The sequence below is a fragment of the Pogona vitticeps genome, chromosome 1, assembly GCF_051106095.1.
Source record: "Pogona vitticeps strain Pit_001003342236 chromosome 1, PviZW2.1, whole genome shotgun sequence".
Classification (NCBI taxonomy): Eukaryota; Metazoa; Chordata; class Lepidosauria; order Squamata; family Agamidae; genus Pogona; species Pogona vitticeps.
In genome coordinates this window covers 233,660,439-233,679,261 of record NC_135783.1, presented here as the reverse complement: position 1 = coordinate 233,679,261, position 18,823 = coordinate 233,660,439, and the positions used below count along the sequence as shown (strand labels likewise).

Below are 18,823 nucleotides of genomic sequence, written 5' to 3'. Positions count from 1 at the left end.
TTTTGACAAACAAACAACAGTAATTTTAGAAAAGCAGAGGGAAATTACCAATTCAATCCAAGAATTGATGCTAACAGTGATGGGGTCAATGCATTCTACAAAATGCCACCAATGTCTGGGAACAAACAGGACCTGCATGGAAAAAAAAGGGACATTAGAATAAAAATGTTGCAGTACAATTCCCATGCAGAAGACTTGTTGTGCAAATGTAACAGAACATTTCCTTTACACTTCAAGCAAACCAGATTGAAAAATTTTGTAAAAGCAATTTGTAAATTAGGGATGTGCATTCAGATTTGGAAATATTCAGAATTCGCTGAATAATGCCATATTCCAATTGTTCTGAATATCTGTAATAATGATTCCTAATATTCAGAGTTTCTGTTTGCTAGAGCAGTGGTTCCCAACCTGGGGTCCCCAGATGTTCTTGGACTAAAACTCCCAGAGGTCTTCACCACTAGCTGTGTTGACCAAGGTTGGAAAATACTGTGCAGGGGAAAATGTAAAAGCAAAATGCGTTTCTCAGGCAACTTGGAGTGATTTCTGGAAAGAAATTAAAGACACTGACACCGAGTTTTGAGTGCAGAAAACTCGGTGTCTCCTGGTTGGGGTTGCCATTGGTTTTCCAAGGGAGAGGGGGCTGAGGTGAAAGCAAAACCTGTAAATGATATCTGTCTACACCAGGAGTCTCCAAACCTTTTACAGTGAGGGCCACATTGGATGTTTTCAAAGTTCTTGAGGGCCAAAGGAACAGGAATGTGTGAGTGTGCACATGCATACAAATGTATGTGCGCCCCCACCCCCCACCTGTCCACCCACACACCTGCCCTGATGCATGCACCACCTGCCTGCCCCCACGCACACACCCAATTGGTCCTTTTCAGTTGAAAGGTGGTCACAGTTGCCCTGAACATTTGCTATGAGGATATGCTTTGGGGAAAGCCTGAACTGTAGCAGTTTTCTCTGTGTCCTTTTCTGAACTCTCAACTTCTATATACATCTCATTATGTATGGTTTACTTAATATAGTTAGTGATAAGATTTAGGATTAGTAGATTCATACATTAATATGAGCTAAATCAACAGGGGAATATTGTATTACTTTTAGGTGCCACATATAGACAGATATATTCACAGATTTTGTATCTGTGGTTTTCATTTGGAAGGGCTTGTGTTCTACTGTAGCAGAATCAGAAACCGTTCTTCTTTGGGTAGAATCTGCAGACAGTATGAAACGCGAGTGTAGTAAAAGGAGGCACTTGGGGAAGGGTGCAGGAAGGCTGTTTGTACCCTCTGCAAAAGCTTCTATTGAAAGAAGTGGGAGAAGGAGAGGAAAAAGCCTACAACTGCTATCATGAGCCCCTGAAAGAAAACAAGTGCCTTGTTCAGCACTTACACTATGAAAGCAGCAGGACTCTGTGTGTGTGCATGCGCATGCACACACACACAGCAAGGTGGCAGAGAAGCCTCTCTGGTTCAAGATGCGACAGACAGGAGTGAACCTCAGACATGTTCCAGTGATGTCTTTGCGCAATCCAGCCGGGGCAAGGGGCCAAAAAAGATGGTGACGAAGGCACTTTTCTCCCCAAGAGATGATGTACCATAGAAGGACAAGGATGGTATCAGCACTCAGACTGAGACTGTTCTGCTGCTTTTGTTGTCGGGAGATTTATGAAGAGCACCAGACACTGCCTTCCATATTCATACCATGCAACTCCATCATATTCAAGGAAGGGTTTATTCCCAGTCTCCATTCCCTGCAAATTTCTCTTGTGCAAAGCAGTATTGCGTTGGTGGAAACTCCCTTTCAAGTATATACATATGTGACATGAGGGAGGAGGAGACTGAGGGAATTCAGGTGGGCACTAATTTGGGAGCATGTGACACTAGTTACTGGAACCAGTAGTGATGACAAGTTAGCAATCCCCAATTATGAGTATACAGTCAAAAACTGAAGCTCCTAAGAAGTCAATAATCTCGAAACATTTTCAACTGTGTGCAATAGATACTCGCATGGCTGAGTACATGGACTGCAAGAAGGTGCTCAAGTGGAGGCAGGACTTGGGGAACCTCTCCAATAGCAACATGCCCAGTCAATGGAAGACTCAGCACAGGGCACTGCTGCTGGCAAATGAAATGGATACTATGGGGGCAAGTGACTTTCTTATTGTGAAAAGTTAAGACTCATCAGAGAGCAGAGGTTGAGCCACCAACCCAGGGAAGCCGGGAAATAAATGTGCAAACAGCAAGAGGTAGTAGGCAGCAAATGCAAGACCCTCATCTCAAGAATAAGTTCCAACTACAGTGGTACCCCGCATAGTGACGATAATCTGTTCCGGAAAAATCGTCGCTATCCGGATTTGTCGCTATGCGTAAAGAAAAAGGCCATAAACCCCCTTTAATGTGTTCCTATGGGCTTAAAACTCACCTTTAAGCGAAAATCCTCCATACGGCCGGGATTTTCGCTGCCTGGTATGCGAGGAATCAGCACGAAAACACAGCGGGTGGCCATTTTTTCCCCGGCGGCCATTTTGGAACCGCCGATCAGCTGTTTTTAAAACATTGCTATGCGGAAATCAGTAAGCGAAACTGCTTACCAATCATCGCAAAGCAATGTTTTACCATTAAAAACATCGCAATGTGATTGCTTTTGCGATCGCAAAAAAATCTGTCGCTATGCAGATTCGTCATTAACCGAGGCGCTCATTAATCGAAGCACCACTGTACCGTGGAGGAGTCTGGTGGGGTGCAGGAAAACATAAAAATGCTAAGATTTCTCATTGCCTAGGGAGATGATAACTTTGGATGACCAGCCATTCTCTTTGGTGGAGAACACTGGTTTCCAACGTTTATGGCATAGATTTATTTCCATAGTTGTTGTTGTTTAGTCGTTAATGTGTCTGACTCTTCGTGACCCCATGGACCAGAACACGCCAGACCCTTCTGTCTTTCACTGCCTCCCGGAGTTTGGTCAAATTCATGTTAGCTGCTTCGATGACACTGTCCAACCATCTTGTCCTCTGTCGTGCCCCTCTCCGCTTGCCTTCACACTTTCCCAACATCAGGGGCTCTTCTCATGAGATGGCCAAAGTATTGGAGCCTCAGCTTCAGGATCTGTCCTTCCAGTGAGCACTCAGGATTGATTTCCTTTAGAATGGATATATCCCATTACCAATTGCCATTTGAAATGAATCTTAACCACAGGGTGGTGCCAGATATATACCGACATGTCAGGCAACTGGTACAGCAGCAGTTGGCCAGGGCACAAGTAGTACCTTTGACAAGTGACATCTGGATCAGCCAGGGTGCAAAATCTGCCTATCTCTCCCTGGCATGACACTGGTAGGAGGTGGAGCCATGAGGCATAGGGCAATACACAAGGGAAGGATACAGGTGGGCCTGTTGAATGCGGCTGTTATGGATGGCACCCAAACAACTCACGAGGTTCAAGAAGCTCTGAAGGACTTGGTGCAACAGTAGAGTCCAGATACAGAAAAACAAGGCCTGTTTGTAACAGTCAGTGGGCAAACATGGTGGCAACACTACAAACTGGGAAGAGGAAAGGGGTGCAGTGCATGGTCCACACTCTCAAAATAGTGGTTTGGGGTACTTTGCAGGTATGGAAAGTATGCATACCTAATATAACTCAGTGAGCCAGAAAGGTAGCACAACATTTTCACCACAGTGTCCGAGGCAGTGAGCTGTTAAAGGCAAGAAAAACTGGGACTGTCACTGTGCCACCTAGTCCAGGATATGGCAAATTCATTTTCTACTGTAATATAATGACTATACAGTATTCATATTGACTGTAACAGAGTCCCAAATATATGGAAATTATGAATTTTTAAAATTCCGAATTCTCAATCCAAAAGGTTGTAATTCCAAATACCGAATCTGAATGCTAGTGCTAGCGAACATATCTAATTTGTATTCTTTTATTGATCTCTTTATGTGGAAGCAACATCTGAGGAAATACCAACACCAGAGCCCAAATACAAAGTTACTCCTACCTAGAGTAGATGCATTGAAGTCACAATTAATTTAAGTTTTACTAACATCAGTGAAGACTAACATTGGATGTAACCTATTATATTTATGCTCCTTACTTTCATTCAAATGAATATTCAGAGATGCTAACGAAAGAATAAGAAATACAAATGTGATATTAAAACAAATTAATTCAAAAGTGATTAAAAACAGCAGTCTTTAAATCAAATAATTTACTAAATCAAACAGATGTAACAAGAAATGATGCTCAAGAGCTAACGAACAAAGTACAAATTAAGAAGCCAGCAGGACAGGGTGGTATACACTGAGAGCTATGAATTTAATTGTTCACTAAATGCAGTTTATCACTAAATGAAGCCTACTCAATGAAAGACGGGAAGACAGCTAATGCAACACTACTGAGGGGAACACAAATCTGGAGAGAATCAGCAAATAAATGCTTATGTATTATTAGGTTTGGGGTTGGGTGGATGCAACTACTCTTGTTGCATCCACCAAGATCTCAAAAAGGAATTTTTAGAACTGGATCAATGCCTAAGAAAATGAAAGAGCCCAGCCAAATGTCAATGGAAAGCTCATATGTGAGATGTAAGGGAAGCAATTCTCTCTAACTGTTTTTCAGCAACTGATGTTCAGAGACAGAGGATGCAATCAGATGGGTATTTGTCCTATTGTTTGGTCCAAATCAGGGAAGGTCTGGTTTGCTCCTTTTTCTGGTAATTAGATGACATAATTGCTGGAGCGAACCAGCTGGTCCCCAGAGCATTCCTACCTATATCTTTCTGAGTCCCTGTCAGGAGCTTCTGTTTTTTTCAGGCTCACTCCATTTGGTTTGTTTCCAGTACATGAAATCACTGGGATCAAACCAAAGTGATCTTGCTGCTTTAATTTCCCGGTTGGTTAAAATTCCCATGTCATTAGTCGATTAAGCAGACATCCTAATCACTTGATGATATGGAGAAATTGGGAAAATAAACACTTCCTTTCTCTGCTCCCCCACTAAGCAGAGGAAGGAAGCAAAAAAGTGTTTTAACCAATGAGGGCAGTGATAATGTACTGCACCAGTTAGAAATTTTTTAAAATTTAAATCTTCCTCTTGGAAGGAAGAGAGGGCGGGAGGGGGCAAAGGTTATGCCGCTCTTCCTTTCAAGAAATGTTTGCCCCTCCTTGTCTCTGTTTTCTTAAAGAAGCTAAACCATATTGGGTTACTTGAGGTACGTATGCTATTTGAATCAAGGATCACATCAAATGGCACACCAGGCCTCCACCTGACATTAAGCAACCCTATTTAGCCTCTCCAGCCACTACAATTTAATCAGTGTAATAGTGTCTCTGATCCTGGAGATAACACATAGCCATTGTGATTAGTGGCCATTGATAACCTTGACCTCTAGGAATGAGAGTGGATAGTATACAATGTTAAATGATGAATATGGAGGAAGCCAATGCCACAGCAGCAAATTTATATTTATGCCACTATCGACCAAGTAAATGTCATTTATTGTGGTGGGGCACAGCACAACACAAATGTCAATTTAGCATGCAACAGTGATGACAAAAAAGGAAGTTCTGCACTAGAGATTACTATGAAAGAAAAAAGAAAACTGATGATATTATAATTCTGCTAAACAAATCAATAGTGTAGGGACACTTGGAAAACTGTCTACGGCTTTAATCAGTCCATTTCTAAAAGGGTGCTGTAAAGCTGGAAAATGACAATGAAAATAAGCAAATGGTTACAGCCAAGGATGGAGGAACCTATGGGAGTTGTAGCTCAAACAAGTACATTTTACAAGCTTCTTAGCTGTCCTCTGCTACCTGGGTGGTGGCTGCTTTTTTAAAAAAACTATAGATGGCCAGGAACACGCCTGGGGATTCAACATGAAAAGTACATTCTCTACCACTCAGCAGTGCCCATATCCCTGGCCTAAGATTTTTCTTATGAGACAAGCTGGTGTGCACAGTTGGCTTCTGCCTTTAGTTCTTCAAGGCTCTGAGCCTTGAAACACCCTGGCTCAAACCCATCACTTGATGAAGCCAGGACTGAGATGTCATGGGAAGTGCTGGTGGCTGCAATGCATCATCATTGCATCGCCAACTGTCAGACTAACCCCCCTTGTGGTGCAATGGAGCTTTGCATCATTTTAGAAAGCTCAAAACACATTATTGGAGTATTGCTCTGTCTTCCACTGTTCATCCTCCAAGGGATATAAAGCTATCTTCAAATATTTAAATAGCTTCGGCGTCTCCATTAAGCACACACCAGCACACAGGAGCAAAATTAAGGTGTGATTTGATTTGATTGATCAGCACGTAGGCTGCTTTAACCGAGTGCTCAAAGCAGCATTAAGAGATTACAGGAGGAAGGCGGAATCGTCAATGGGGCATCAGGCCTGTGGCATTATTTTGGTCATTGGGAACTTTTCTTGTAAGAATAGATTTTTTCCCAAGGTCATACAGAGAAAGTTAGCTCAGTATAATGCTTAGGATGCTCCACTTCCCCTTAGTTTTTTCTTTGCAGAATTATCTCTAGCCTTTAAAATCCTCCACAGTCTTGTTCTTCCAATATTTACTACAGAGAGTGAACAACCACTGATAACCTCTCATCCAAAATCCTCTTATCTCAGACAGGATTATTACCCTTGAACTCCTGCACATATAAGTAAGGGTTAGATTTTTTAAAAAGAAACATCCAATAGGTTCAGAAAGGAAGAGAAAACATTTAGCAAACATCCTCAGCCAAAAATCCCAGCCTGTCTTGTTCAGTGAATACTTGTACCTATAAAGAGAGAACACAAAATATTCCTCTGTAGGAGCTGTCCCAGAATTATTCCCATGGAGAAATGAGACACATGGAAGACATTACAGTGAGCAGAAAATGCACAGGGATGTTTCAGGAAATGTTCACAAACAATGCATGAGGATTCTTGCTAAATTCATTTAAAATATGTATTTTCAAAGGCTTTCACAGCCGGGATCCAATGGTTGTTGTAGGTTTTCCGGGCTGTCTGGCTGTGTTCTTAAGCCTGTTTTTTTACACCCACAACAAAAACATGCTGATCACCATAATCACCCAATCTCCTGCAAAGGACAAAAGCTGATCCCACAGCTATAAATACTCAACTATCCCACAAAATGCACCAGAGCACAGACAGAGTTCTGACTCCTGTCCTTTGAAGATGCTGACCACAGAGACTGGTGAAATGTTAGGAAGAAAAACCTTAAGAACATGGCCAAACAGCCTGGAAAACCTACAACAACCACTAGTTAAAATAATCTCATTTGGAAAATTCACTTAAAATTGTGAGGTACTATTTCCTGACTAACTGTCGGGAAGCAGTAGAGAGGAGGCAGCCATTTCGAGATGTGACCACATGGCTGCCGCCTCTCCAAAATGGCTGCCGCCTCTCTGCTGGTTCCCGACAGTCAGCTGTTTGGTGCTAGAGTCCAGCTGTTGCCAGGCTACCAAGGAGGAGCAGGGCTCGGTCCACTCGGTCTTACTACCACGTAAGTGACTTTTTCTGACTTTTCCCCCATCGTTTAGTCGTGTCCGACTCTTCGTGACCCCGTGGACCAGAGCACGCCAGGCCCTCCTATCTTCCACTACTTCCCGTAGTTGTGTCAAATTCATCTTGGTTGCTTTGATGACACTCTCCAGCCATCTCATCTTCTGTCATCCCCTTCTCCTCCTGCCTTCACACTTTCCCAGCATCAGGGTGTTTTCCAGAGAGTCTTCTCTTCTCATGAGATGGCCAAAGTACTGGAGCCTCAGCTTCAGGATCTGTCCTTCCAGTGAGCACTCAGGGTTGATTTCCTTTAGGAATGCATTAATTATTTTCCCCATAGGAATGCATTAATTAAATTTAAATGTATTCCTATGGGAAAACTTGCTTTGCAAAACAAAATTTGCGCAAGATGGCATTAACCGTGGAATGGATTAATTTTGTCTTGCAAGGCACCACTGTATTTAGATACTGACAAAAGTAGGAAACACATCTGAGCAGGCTGAGTACCAGGATGCATGTGTGAGCAACAACATATGGTTGTTGGGTGAGGAGAGTCCAATTGCTCTGTTCCATATCCTCCTTCAGCCCAGTTTTTCACTCTCCTTCTAACAGTCACTCAATAATCTTTGGCCACTGAGCACAGTTCAGTTCAAGTGGACTGCTGGAAGGGGGAATTCCATTACCCATGGTTTTGCTTCCTAAAGGTATATTGTGATTCAGCAAACCAAGGAGATTCCTCAAACCTGTTGGTATATCCTGTGTGGTGCTGGAGCAGGGGTGGTGGTGTTTCGGCTACAAAAGCTATGGTACTCTAGCTCTGAGCATTGGTAATGGAAGGAATAATAGTGCAGAGAAGGAAGAAAATCATGAGAGAAAAGGAGGCAAAATGTAAATTCTTAAACAATACTGCCTGCCAAAACAGGACCCTGGTTGTGTGTTATATTTGGGGTGTGATAAGCTGACATCTACAGTTTGTGTCCAAATATAATACCAAAGCAAGCCGGAAGATGATCTAATATAGAAATCAAATAGGCTACATAATTGGAAGCATAAGATGGAAAATTTGTATTCTCTCTGCTAAAACAAGATCAGGGGTACTGGCTACCAAGTGTTGATATCAAAAATTAGAGTAAAGATGAAAAGGAACACTAAAATAATCACAATGATAAAATGCAATTTAAATCACATTTCTGAGTAATTTTAAATGCACATAAAGAACAGATTTGCATTACTTAACTTGACTGATCTTGATCTAGAAGGACTGTGGATTGAAATCAGATCATCCACATGACTGCATTCCCCATTACTGTGTATGGATGAGAAAGCTGAACAATGAAGAAAGTTGACAGGGGAAAAAATTATTTGTTTGACATATGGTAATGGAGGAGAGTTTTGTGTATACTCTGGACTGTCAGAAAGATAAACATGTGGATCCTAGATTAAATCAAGCCTGATCTCTCTGTCGAAGCAAAGCTGATGAAATTGAGTCTGTCATATCCATCATGACAAGAAACAGAAAAAATGGTTTTAGTCACTAAAAGAGTCTTTAAACCGCAATTTTAAAAACCCATCCATTATTTCACATCTTGAGATTTTGCTTCTTGTTAAGATCAGGGTTTCTTCAGCTATTTCCACTTTCTTTTCAGTTTTACTCCACTGTTCATGCCTCATTAAGGCAGAGCTAGGGTGGCTTTGGGGAGTAACTCTTTCTGTCCTTTTCAATACATGGACTTCCTTCACAAATGTAACATCTGGAGAGGGTTTTCTTTTTCTATTGCTCAGTCATGTAAAAGGAGCTGTTTGCAGGCCCCATGTAGACATTCAAATGTATGGGGGCAGGTAGGGCTTGCATTTGCTTCCTTATGCCTCTTCCTCTCATCATTGTGTTCCCATATGAAAGTTATGTTGTGTGAATATGGATACAGTTTGAAAGGCCTTTAAAAAGTTCAGACACCTTATGGGTTCCTTCCTACTTTATAAAATATCTCATGAACACACTCCCTGTGTTCTAAAAATAATTGTATTTATATAAAAAAAGCATAATACAAATGTTCTGGAAAATAAGTCTAAACAATAAAAACCATTGGAATCGACCAAAATGATAAAAAAATTAACTCCCAAATTAGATACAGGTCTTCATTCATTTTGCACTAACTTTCCAATTTTCTTATTTATCATATTACATCTGTAACTTCTTTTCATATCATGTCACAATTTGACTTTGCCAAAGCTTCCTGTAAGTTTATATCAAATCTTATGTTCCCATTATTTTAAGGATTCCATCTCTTGCTTTTATAAATATTCTATTAATATTCAAGCTTACATTAATGTGTTTGCATCCATGCTTTGATCCTTAAAGGCTACTAATCCTGTACAGTTGCACAATAATATAGTCATGAGATTAAGTGTTATATACTGTATATATGTCCCTTTTAAATAAAATGTTCTGTATCATTCTGGACCAGTAAGATCTTACACAACCACACATACATTTAAAATGTGCTCCATCTTGACCATACCTCTAACAAATTGCGTTGGACAAGTTACACATCTTACATAGGCTGTGACACAACCTACGCTAAATACTGGAATCATATGATTATGCAAATTGTTTATATTTTTCCTATTACTTTCTTCCATTCTTTATCTGATATATTTATAGGAAAACATCTATTCCCACCCTTATTTTTACCTGCATTATTTGTTCCTGAATTTCTAGTTTGTACTTTAAACTGCAGCTCTTTCTCTACTAGTTAAAATGTTTTCAAATATAAAGATCTACTTAAATTAAAATCCTACACAAACTATCTAAACAGCCCTTGATTTAAAAAAAAATCAATTGGTAGAATCTGCAGATAAGCACAATCAATTACTCTCCCTCTGCTAAACAGGAAAAAAAAAATCCAAATAAAAAACAGCCCCCTGCCCACCCATCACATACATTTTCCAATCGACTTTACTTCATGCATTTCAGTCACAATTTGCTATTGGGCTAGAAACTATGACAGTGGAAAGTCTCCAAAAGATGAAAAAACTAACATTTGTCTCAAACATCTGTTATTTCACAATGGCTGCAACAAGTCACAGGTAGAGTACTGTAGTTCTGTTGAACCCTAACCCAATCCCTACTGATTCAGTGGGCCTGCTCTGGTTGTGTCTTACTACTGGATTGAAGACAATGGGCTAAAACAATTGAATGTGAATTGTTAAATCATCAAATGTTAAATCTCACTGATCCCATGGGCTATTCCAGTCAGGAGTAATGATTACACTAAGATTAGACTAACACTTTTTGCGTTTTTTGTAATGAGTCCAAAATTAGCTAATTACTAACGTCAAATGATATTATCAACATTTTAAAAAAAAACAATAGCTGTTTAGATACTCTCTCAAAGGCCATGCTTGGTGGGGTTGATGGAATGTGCAATATAACATCTGGAGGGCACTAGGTTAAGGAAGGCTATTAGAGACACATTTCTCAGAGAGCATCTGGCAGTCTTCTCAAGCTTATTGTAGAACAAATAGGTTCCCATCAGATGAATTGCACCCACAGTATTATTGCATTAGTTCAGAGAGTAGGGTTGTTATTTCTGATGCTCAAAAAGCCCTTCTTAGAGTAAGGAATCTAAATCTCTGTAAAGTATGAAAGTGATGAGGTTCTCAAGCTTCAATATAATTTAAAATAAATCATCTATGATGACTTGTTTCTGTTGGGGGCAGGGAGAGCTATGCTTTGTCTAAGCTGACTTCCACAAAATTAAAGAGTTATGGATGCATGAAAATGAGGACAGTCTGATGAAAAATCCGTTGCTTGCTCTTGACAGCTTCTGCCTGAGTAGTTTTGTTTGGGAGAGGGTGTCTGTCCTCCTGACTGTCTGTCTGTGTGGTCTTGTGCAGTATTCCTTTAAAATCAGATAGGAAGGTAGCAGAGATGATTTTGCTTTTTAAAAAAGTCACCCCAAAACAAGCTATTCACAGACAAATCTTTCTACTCATTCTTATCATTTTGAACATGCAATTACGTATATTAAAAAAAATCTTAGGCTGAAATTATCATTTGCAGAGGCAAGAGTGTGGTATAAATGATCTTACAGTAGCATGACCATCACTGAAAATGACCCCAGTGTTTTAAATGCAATGTATCATTACATACATTTGATTGCAGATGCAAAATTTAGATGGTCACACTAAACCTTGTCCAAAATTTAGTCTATCAGATCTTTTAAAATAAACGAAATCATACTGAATTTATTCCCCTTCATCCAGACCTCAAGACAAAGATACTATCAAAAGTAGAGATAGGATATTTGTATTGGTTAACCAATACAAATATACCATCTCTAATCAAAAGTAATTAGACTAAATACTGAAACAAAGATCCCCAGCGTTTTCATTATAACAGAAAATAGTGAAATGAAACATACTGACCAGAAGGTGGCATTAGGCACATTAAGTTCTGTTAATATTCAAAGCCAGTATCCAGCTAGCACACAGCTGCTGCCTTGAATACCAAAACACAACTTTATCTTGATTTTATTTTTCTCAATTCTACATTGTTGTAACATCTTAATCCAAGGCGTGCTGTTCCTGGCCAAGCAAGAAACAGAGATTACTGTAAAGTGTCTTAAAGTGAAGCCATTACAAAGCCTCCAGTAATTGTATTTGCAATACATGCCCAATCTTTGTATTAAGGTTAGAACAATGGCCATTACATAAATGCCTTCGCTACTGCCTACAGGAGCCTCATCAAATGGGTTCATCATATTTCTTCCAGCACCACATAGGCTGAGCAAAAACAGCAGGCACTATTCTTGTAGTACAATGGGCCTCTTCTAATGGGGGTTGGATATTTTTTTTTTTAACAGGTCCTTCCCTCACACAGTTCCTTCATTTTTAAAGGATCACTTAATGCAGCCCTCCTGGGATTGAAGCATTTCAAGAAGCAGACTTAAAAGTGAAGGTTGTGTGAATTTTTGACTTCGTATCTGTTACTTTTTTGGGGGGTGGGGAATACTAACTCCCAGAATTCTCCAAGAATTCTCCAGACAGAATTCTGAGAACTCCAGCCTATAGACACCTACAGACACATCTAAACCTGGGGAAGGTCTTAGCTTGAAGGCTCCATGACATTGTTCTAGCCCAGCCTACTGTTAAACAGGAAGCCTTAGGGCTTCCTGGACGTTGTACTCTCATTGCCCATTAGGCATGATATTGCTCTCCCTCTGTCACCACCATCACTCTCAAGACTTCGTTGTTGCTCCTAAACTAAGCTGGGATATTAACAGATGATGTGAAGTGGGTAAGACAGCTTTTTCTCTGGTGCTCATAAAATAAATGCCTGGAAAATCTTCAGCTTAGAGTCTTATGCTGTTGGCGCCTTCTCTTTTTTGAGGGTGGGTGGGTATACAACTATCAGAATTATTCCAGCCAGTACAGGAGGAAGAGTCTAGGTACTGCAGTGCTAAAATGCATTTTTTTCTCCTGACATGGTGACTCTTTTTAGGTAGAAAATACTCAGAGGTGGTTTGCCATTCCATTCTTCTGGGGGTATCCTGGGACTGTGTGCTGGCTGCTCAAGGCCACACAAGCTGGCTCTACTCATAGGATGCACAGTGAGGAATCAGACTCCCACCGTCTGGCTCCATGGCCAGTTATCTAATTCTCTGAGGTGCTTCACAGCACAGTGTGGCCATGGGGACTATTATACTGGATACCTGCATCCAAATGTGACCCCTAAATCAGTGGTACTCACTCATGGACTTCCCTATTTACACTGTAAACAGAATATTTACTTTATAATGCTCCTTCTGAATACATCTTTTGCTTTACATATGTCAACCCGGTGGGTGTAAGAGATAAAAATCTACATCAGTGTCTCCTTTGTTCAACAGCACTTCAAAGCACTGTTACAAGTGGCCTTCTATTCTTAACAAGATTTGACTTCTAATTAGTTTAAGCTTAATTAAAAATAGTGATACTACCGCTTCATTACCATTCCTAATCACTGAAACAGACTGCCTACATTAAATTCTCAAAGCTAATACAAAGCAATGCCCTACTATCATTTTTGCTTAACAACTCTTCCTCCCCCTCAAAAGAAAAACTCCATTAAAAAGAGCAACAAAACGAAGAGCAAAGAACACTCTGCTACAGAAAAAAAACACACACACAAAGTCAATATATTTAATTTTTAGCTTTGGGAAGGCATTTGCCATCCAGTATAGAATATTAATAAGTTATCCTATGCTACACCATCACCACAGCTTTCAACATGCCTTCCTGATAGTGTAACGTTGACATTCTCCACTAAGAAATCAGTCCAGTGAATTAAATGGGAGACACTCCCCGTAAATGGGTATCCGAATCTGAGGAAACAAACTCACTTTGTGATACAGGCTATATTCAGGGAAGAAAGAAGTTTAACCTCAGTGGTTAAACTACTGTACTACAGCCAAAACTGTACTCATGTCCGGGGGTTCAATTTCAGGTAGCTCGCTCAAGGTTGACTCAGCCTTCTATCCTTCCATTAAATTGAGACCCAGCTCGGGGGGGGGGGGGGAGAGATATGTTGGCTGCATAATAAAAAAAATGTAAACCACCTAGAAAATGCTTCTAAGGGCTATGGGGCAATATATAAGCAGCACACTTTTTTGCTTACTTTTAATAAGGAAAAAATTATTGACGTACCGTAATCAGAAGCAAGGGCATTGGAGGAGTTGAGGGCCTTGATGCTGACATACTAGTAAACTAAGAAATCATTCCTAAGACTGCCATCAAATTACTGTAGCCTTGTCCCCAGTAAAATATGATTAACCAACTGTCACATGGCCATGTTAAAAGTACTTTGAGAGCCTCCACTGAAAGACTAATGCATATTGTAAATACAAGTGATGTAGCTGCTGGGCAAGTGTTTCCATTATGGAAGTTATCCATCACAGTAAACGTGCACGTAAGAATTCTTTGCTTGCTCTGCACACTTACTCATTAAATACACATTCTGTAAGCTGCTGCCTCAGAGCAAATGGGGACTTTGCTCTCTAGATGCCTGCTATGTGCTCACATGTAAATATCTGTGAAGCACATAGCAGACATATCTGTGAAGCCTGAATGCATTGTTCTCAGCTACAAATAAGCAAGTTATACACCATGAGCGAGGAGTGTTTCATTAGGCAGAGAACTGCAGTAAACAAAAAAATGTTTGAAAGATCAGAAGAAATCAAAATGGCATCCCATTGCTCCTCCAAGGCAGTCTTTTGTTTCAGCTTTTTGCCATACCACCTCCTCCTTCCAGAATTTCATATTCAGCAAAAGCTTCAAGATGGAAGAAAATAAGTTTTAAAATTACCTGGCCAGGAGCAAGTGTAACAATATGGGCCTCTGCTTTCTTGAACTGCGGGAAGTTTTTCAGATCAGGATTAACCACATTGACTCTGCTGAACACACTAGATTCTTCATAGGGTATTCTGGTAGGATAAAGAAAGCTGGAATCTTCAGGTGGAAATAAATGCCACCTTTTCCTGGAAAGAGACGATGGAAATCCAAAGCTTGGCATTTTGTGGTGTAAATGTAAACAAATAAGGGGCTAAATCTGATTGTTAGTTCCAGCTACAATCGGTCTACTGAAGTGCATGGGCCTTGTTAAGTCAATGCCAATATAATTCCCACTGGTTTCAATAAGCCTACTCTAGCTGGGACTAAAACTGGATTTAGTCCAAGACTAGCAATATAGTCAGTCTGTTTCATGTTAAGACTTGTGTGGAGCTGGAAAACAGGCAGTAAGTACCAGGAAGCAGTAAATGGTACAGCAACATTTTAAAAGGGGGCTTTAGCCCAAAACAAGAACATCAAACTCTTTATAAGTCTTGATTAGATTTGCCTAAATACCACTGTAAAGGGGGACACTATGTAGCATAAATTTAAACTCTGGTGACTCATTATTGCTTTTACTGTATTTTTGAAAAACCAACTATTACAGTCGTGCCCCGCTTAACGATTACCCCGTATAATGACGAATCCGCTTCACAACGATGTTTTTGCGATCGCAATTGTGATCGCAAAATGATATTTTAATGGGTTTTTTTCACTTTGCGACAATCGGTTCCCTGCTTCGGGAACCGATTCTTCACATTACGACAATCAACACAGCTGATTGTCGGGTTTTCAAAATGGCTGCCGGCTGCTCAAAATGGCTCCCTGCTGTTTTTAGGATGCATTTTTCGCAAGACAGGCACCCGAAAATGGCTGCCGTATGGAGGATCTTCGCTGGACAAGCAGGTATTCAGCTCATTGGAACGCATTGAACGGTTTTCAATGCATTTCAATTGCCTTTTTAATTTCGCTTTATGACGTTTTCGCTCTACAGCGATTTCGCTGGAACGAATTAATGTTGTCAAGCAAGGCACCACTGTACTCATTGGTGCTGGGAGTTGCTCTGTATTGCCATTCAAAAAAAAAAATCAAATCTAAAGAAAATAAGCTAGAATTTTTTGTTTAATAATGGTAGTCTTCTAGTTACTACCACACTCCTCACATATTTGTCCTACTTTACCATAATCTAATATATTTAAGACACACAGTATATCCAGTCTTTATTTCATTGCATCTGTCCTCATTATTCCTCCTTTGCGTCTTTTGCAACTCTAGGGAAGGGAACACCTTTTCTCCTTTTTATGCTGCAGAATTGGAGTTCTCAGACTTCAATTCTTTCTATTGTTTATGATACAAAGATAGATGCCTAGTCCTATTCTCCAAGGTCTGCAATTTAGCATGATATGAAAATCCCAGTGACTATTTTGTTCATTAATTGGACACTTCGTTTCTTTGTGGGAACCAAATTAACAGGAAGGAAAATTGATATGCAAGGTGCCTACCATCTAACTGGCTTTCGGCTACAGCCTCTTTCTACAGTATGGGGAGTAGCAATAACTCAGTGTTACAGCACATGTTGTGGAGCTGGTGGCATCTTTGGTGTCCCCTTTTAACATCTTTAGACAGCAGGTATTCTGAAAGACCTCTGCCAGAGATCCTGGAGAGCTACAGCCAAGCACAAGAGAGAACACTAGATTAGTCATACAGGCCATGTTCAGACATCATAACAACCGGAATTTCAGAGACTGCCACTTTGCTGGAGATGAGCCAGTATGATAATGCATACTAGCTAATCAGTCCCACTTGTCATGGAATGGCTAAACAAACAACAGAGCTTTAGTATACACTTTGATTACAGGGGTATGTAAACCTGGCAAGGAGGCTGTCCTCTGGCTTATCTCTTAATCCCAGAGTTTGTTAATCATTAGAAAAGAATCATGGCCAGAGAGCTGGCTCTTTGCTAAGTTCATGTGTCACAACACACAAATCACAGACAACAAGAGGACGCTACAAGTGGGAACAACCAGAGGGTGTGCACTACCACACTGCTTATCCTACATAAATGGCAGTTCTGCCGAATCTCCACTTATCATAAAGTCCAAACATGACCCTAATTTGACTTAGCATAATTTCTATGTCTGACATCCAGTAGCAAGTCACAACTAGAGTAGTTCCATTGAATCAGCAGAGATTTGGTGAGTCAACTCCTCTCTAAGTTCCACTGATTCAACTGAGCTACTCTAGTTGCAACTTACTAAGAGATTTCAGCCTATGTAGTCTCTCTGTAATCACTGATGGGTTAAGCACATGAACTATGCCCTGGATTACAATCTGAGGGCAGCATCCAAAGAGGCTTCATAAATTTTAGGACACTATCCTATAATCCCTTTCTCAAGCTTTCCAAACACTGTGCGTAGATTCTAATGTAGCTGGAGGGAGCCAGAGTGGAGAAGGGTCATTTAATGTGTAACTTAGGTCTTTCATACATGAACAGTACTTTTTGTGTATGTACTATCCATAGTGCTGAACTGTCAAATGCAAACAAGCACATAAAAAGACCTTTATAAGGAGGAGAGTCTAAGTGCTGGAAACTGTAAAAGCAAAACTAATTAAAATAATAGCTTCACAGCATGTTTATGGAATTTAAGAATAGCCACACAATCAACAGAAGAGCAGTAGTGCTGTATCTCACATTTATTAACTCCATAGTCAGGAAAATGAAAAGGGCAACCTTATAAAGCAGATTAAAAGATTGCCGTCAGGTATAGACTTATTATCTTAAATATGCCTCTGTGGAAGAGATTTCTATTACTGGGCAGTTTTTACACTGTGTGAGTGAGTCTGTGTGCAATGGACTAAGTTCCACTGAAGAAAATGAGGCTTAGTTCTGAACAGATAAATCAAGGACCACATTGTAAAATTCCAGATTCTGGCTGTGTGCCTTCTCTTCCTCCTCAACGTCCACCATTTTCTTTTTGTAGTAACTGCTTTCTGTAACTTGGATTCTTTTCTGGCACATCTAAATTATAGTTCTGAACTAAAGAGAGGGCAAATGGAATAGATACCTTATACGTAAGATGTTGAAATTCATGTGAAAACCAAAGCTGAGGAGCTTCATAAGGTTTTATACAACTGGACTGACAGGCAAAAAAGGGCAAATGGTGTTCACCCTACATAACAGTAAACCAATGCACATTGAGGTGCTGAAAAATGGAATAGTGAGTTCACACGTTACCTGGGGTGATCAATAGCTTCCAAACTGACTAGCACTGACCATAAAAAAAACTCTGAGATAATGATGGGTAGCTCAATGAGAATATCCACTCAATGTACAGAAATAAAGAGGAGGATGAAGACCACGCTAAGGATTATTACAAAGGAGATTTCTATTACTGGGCAGTTTTTACACTGTGTGAGTGATCCCACCCCATGATGACATGGTAAGGTGCTGCACAACTGCAACTTTTATTCAAAACAAACTCAACTTAAAAGGCCAATTAAGTGTTAATAGGGCACCAGAGAGTTAAGCTCATTCTGTTTCTTTCTTATAAGCCTTTGGAGAACAATCTCATGGGGTGGACCAGAAACTTTTCTCCACTAGATCAAGGACTCCCTGCAGGTAGGCCAAACAATAGGTACTCCAACATATTTGTTGAATACAAGCGGTCACCTGCCCCAGCAGGTGGTTAGTGTAGGTTGCCTCTCCACCAGGCCATAGGGTCCACTGGCAGCCCTTCCTGGTTCATCAGTCTGGTAGCTTTCTGCTGAAGCTTGGCTGAACTTGATGTGTACTCAAGTTGGCTCCTTCAGTGGCAGTGTGAGGTGACTCAGTTAGTAGCAGACGTTTCTGGTTCTTATGGTGGCAGTGGTGGGCCTGATGCTTGTTCTCCACTTGGCATTCCTCACAATGATGTGCCTTGTCCCACTGCATGTGGGCAGCCT

At 40.5% G+C, this 18,823-nt stretch overlaps 1 protein-coding gene across 4 annotated transcripts in view; it reads right to left on the bottom strand.

Moving 5' to 3' along the window:
* HSPBAP1 (HSPB1 associated protein 1) overlaps positions 1 to 18,823 on the bottom strand; it is an 89,666-nt gene that overhangs the window by 13,081 nt on the left and 57,762 nt on the right. For 3 of the 4 annotated variants that reach the window (XM_020805941.3, XM_072985228.2, XM_020805959.3), the window contains 2 exons: positions 14,859 to 15,030; positions 49 to 132 (listed from right to left, as the gene is read on the bottom strand). In XM_020805941.3, the coding sequence (XP_020661600.3) occupies positions 49 to 132; positions 14,859 to 15,030 (256 nt within the window). The remainder of the gene's footprint in view (positions 1 to 48; positions 133 to 14,858; positions 15,031 to 18,823) is intronic. The other variant, XM_020805949.3, reaches the window with a different exon arrangement.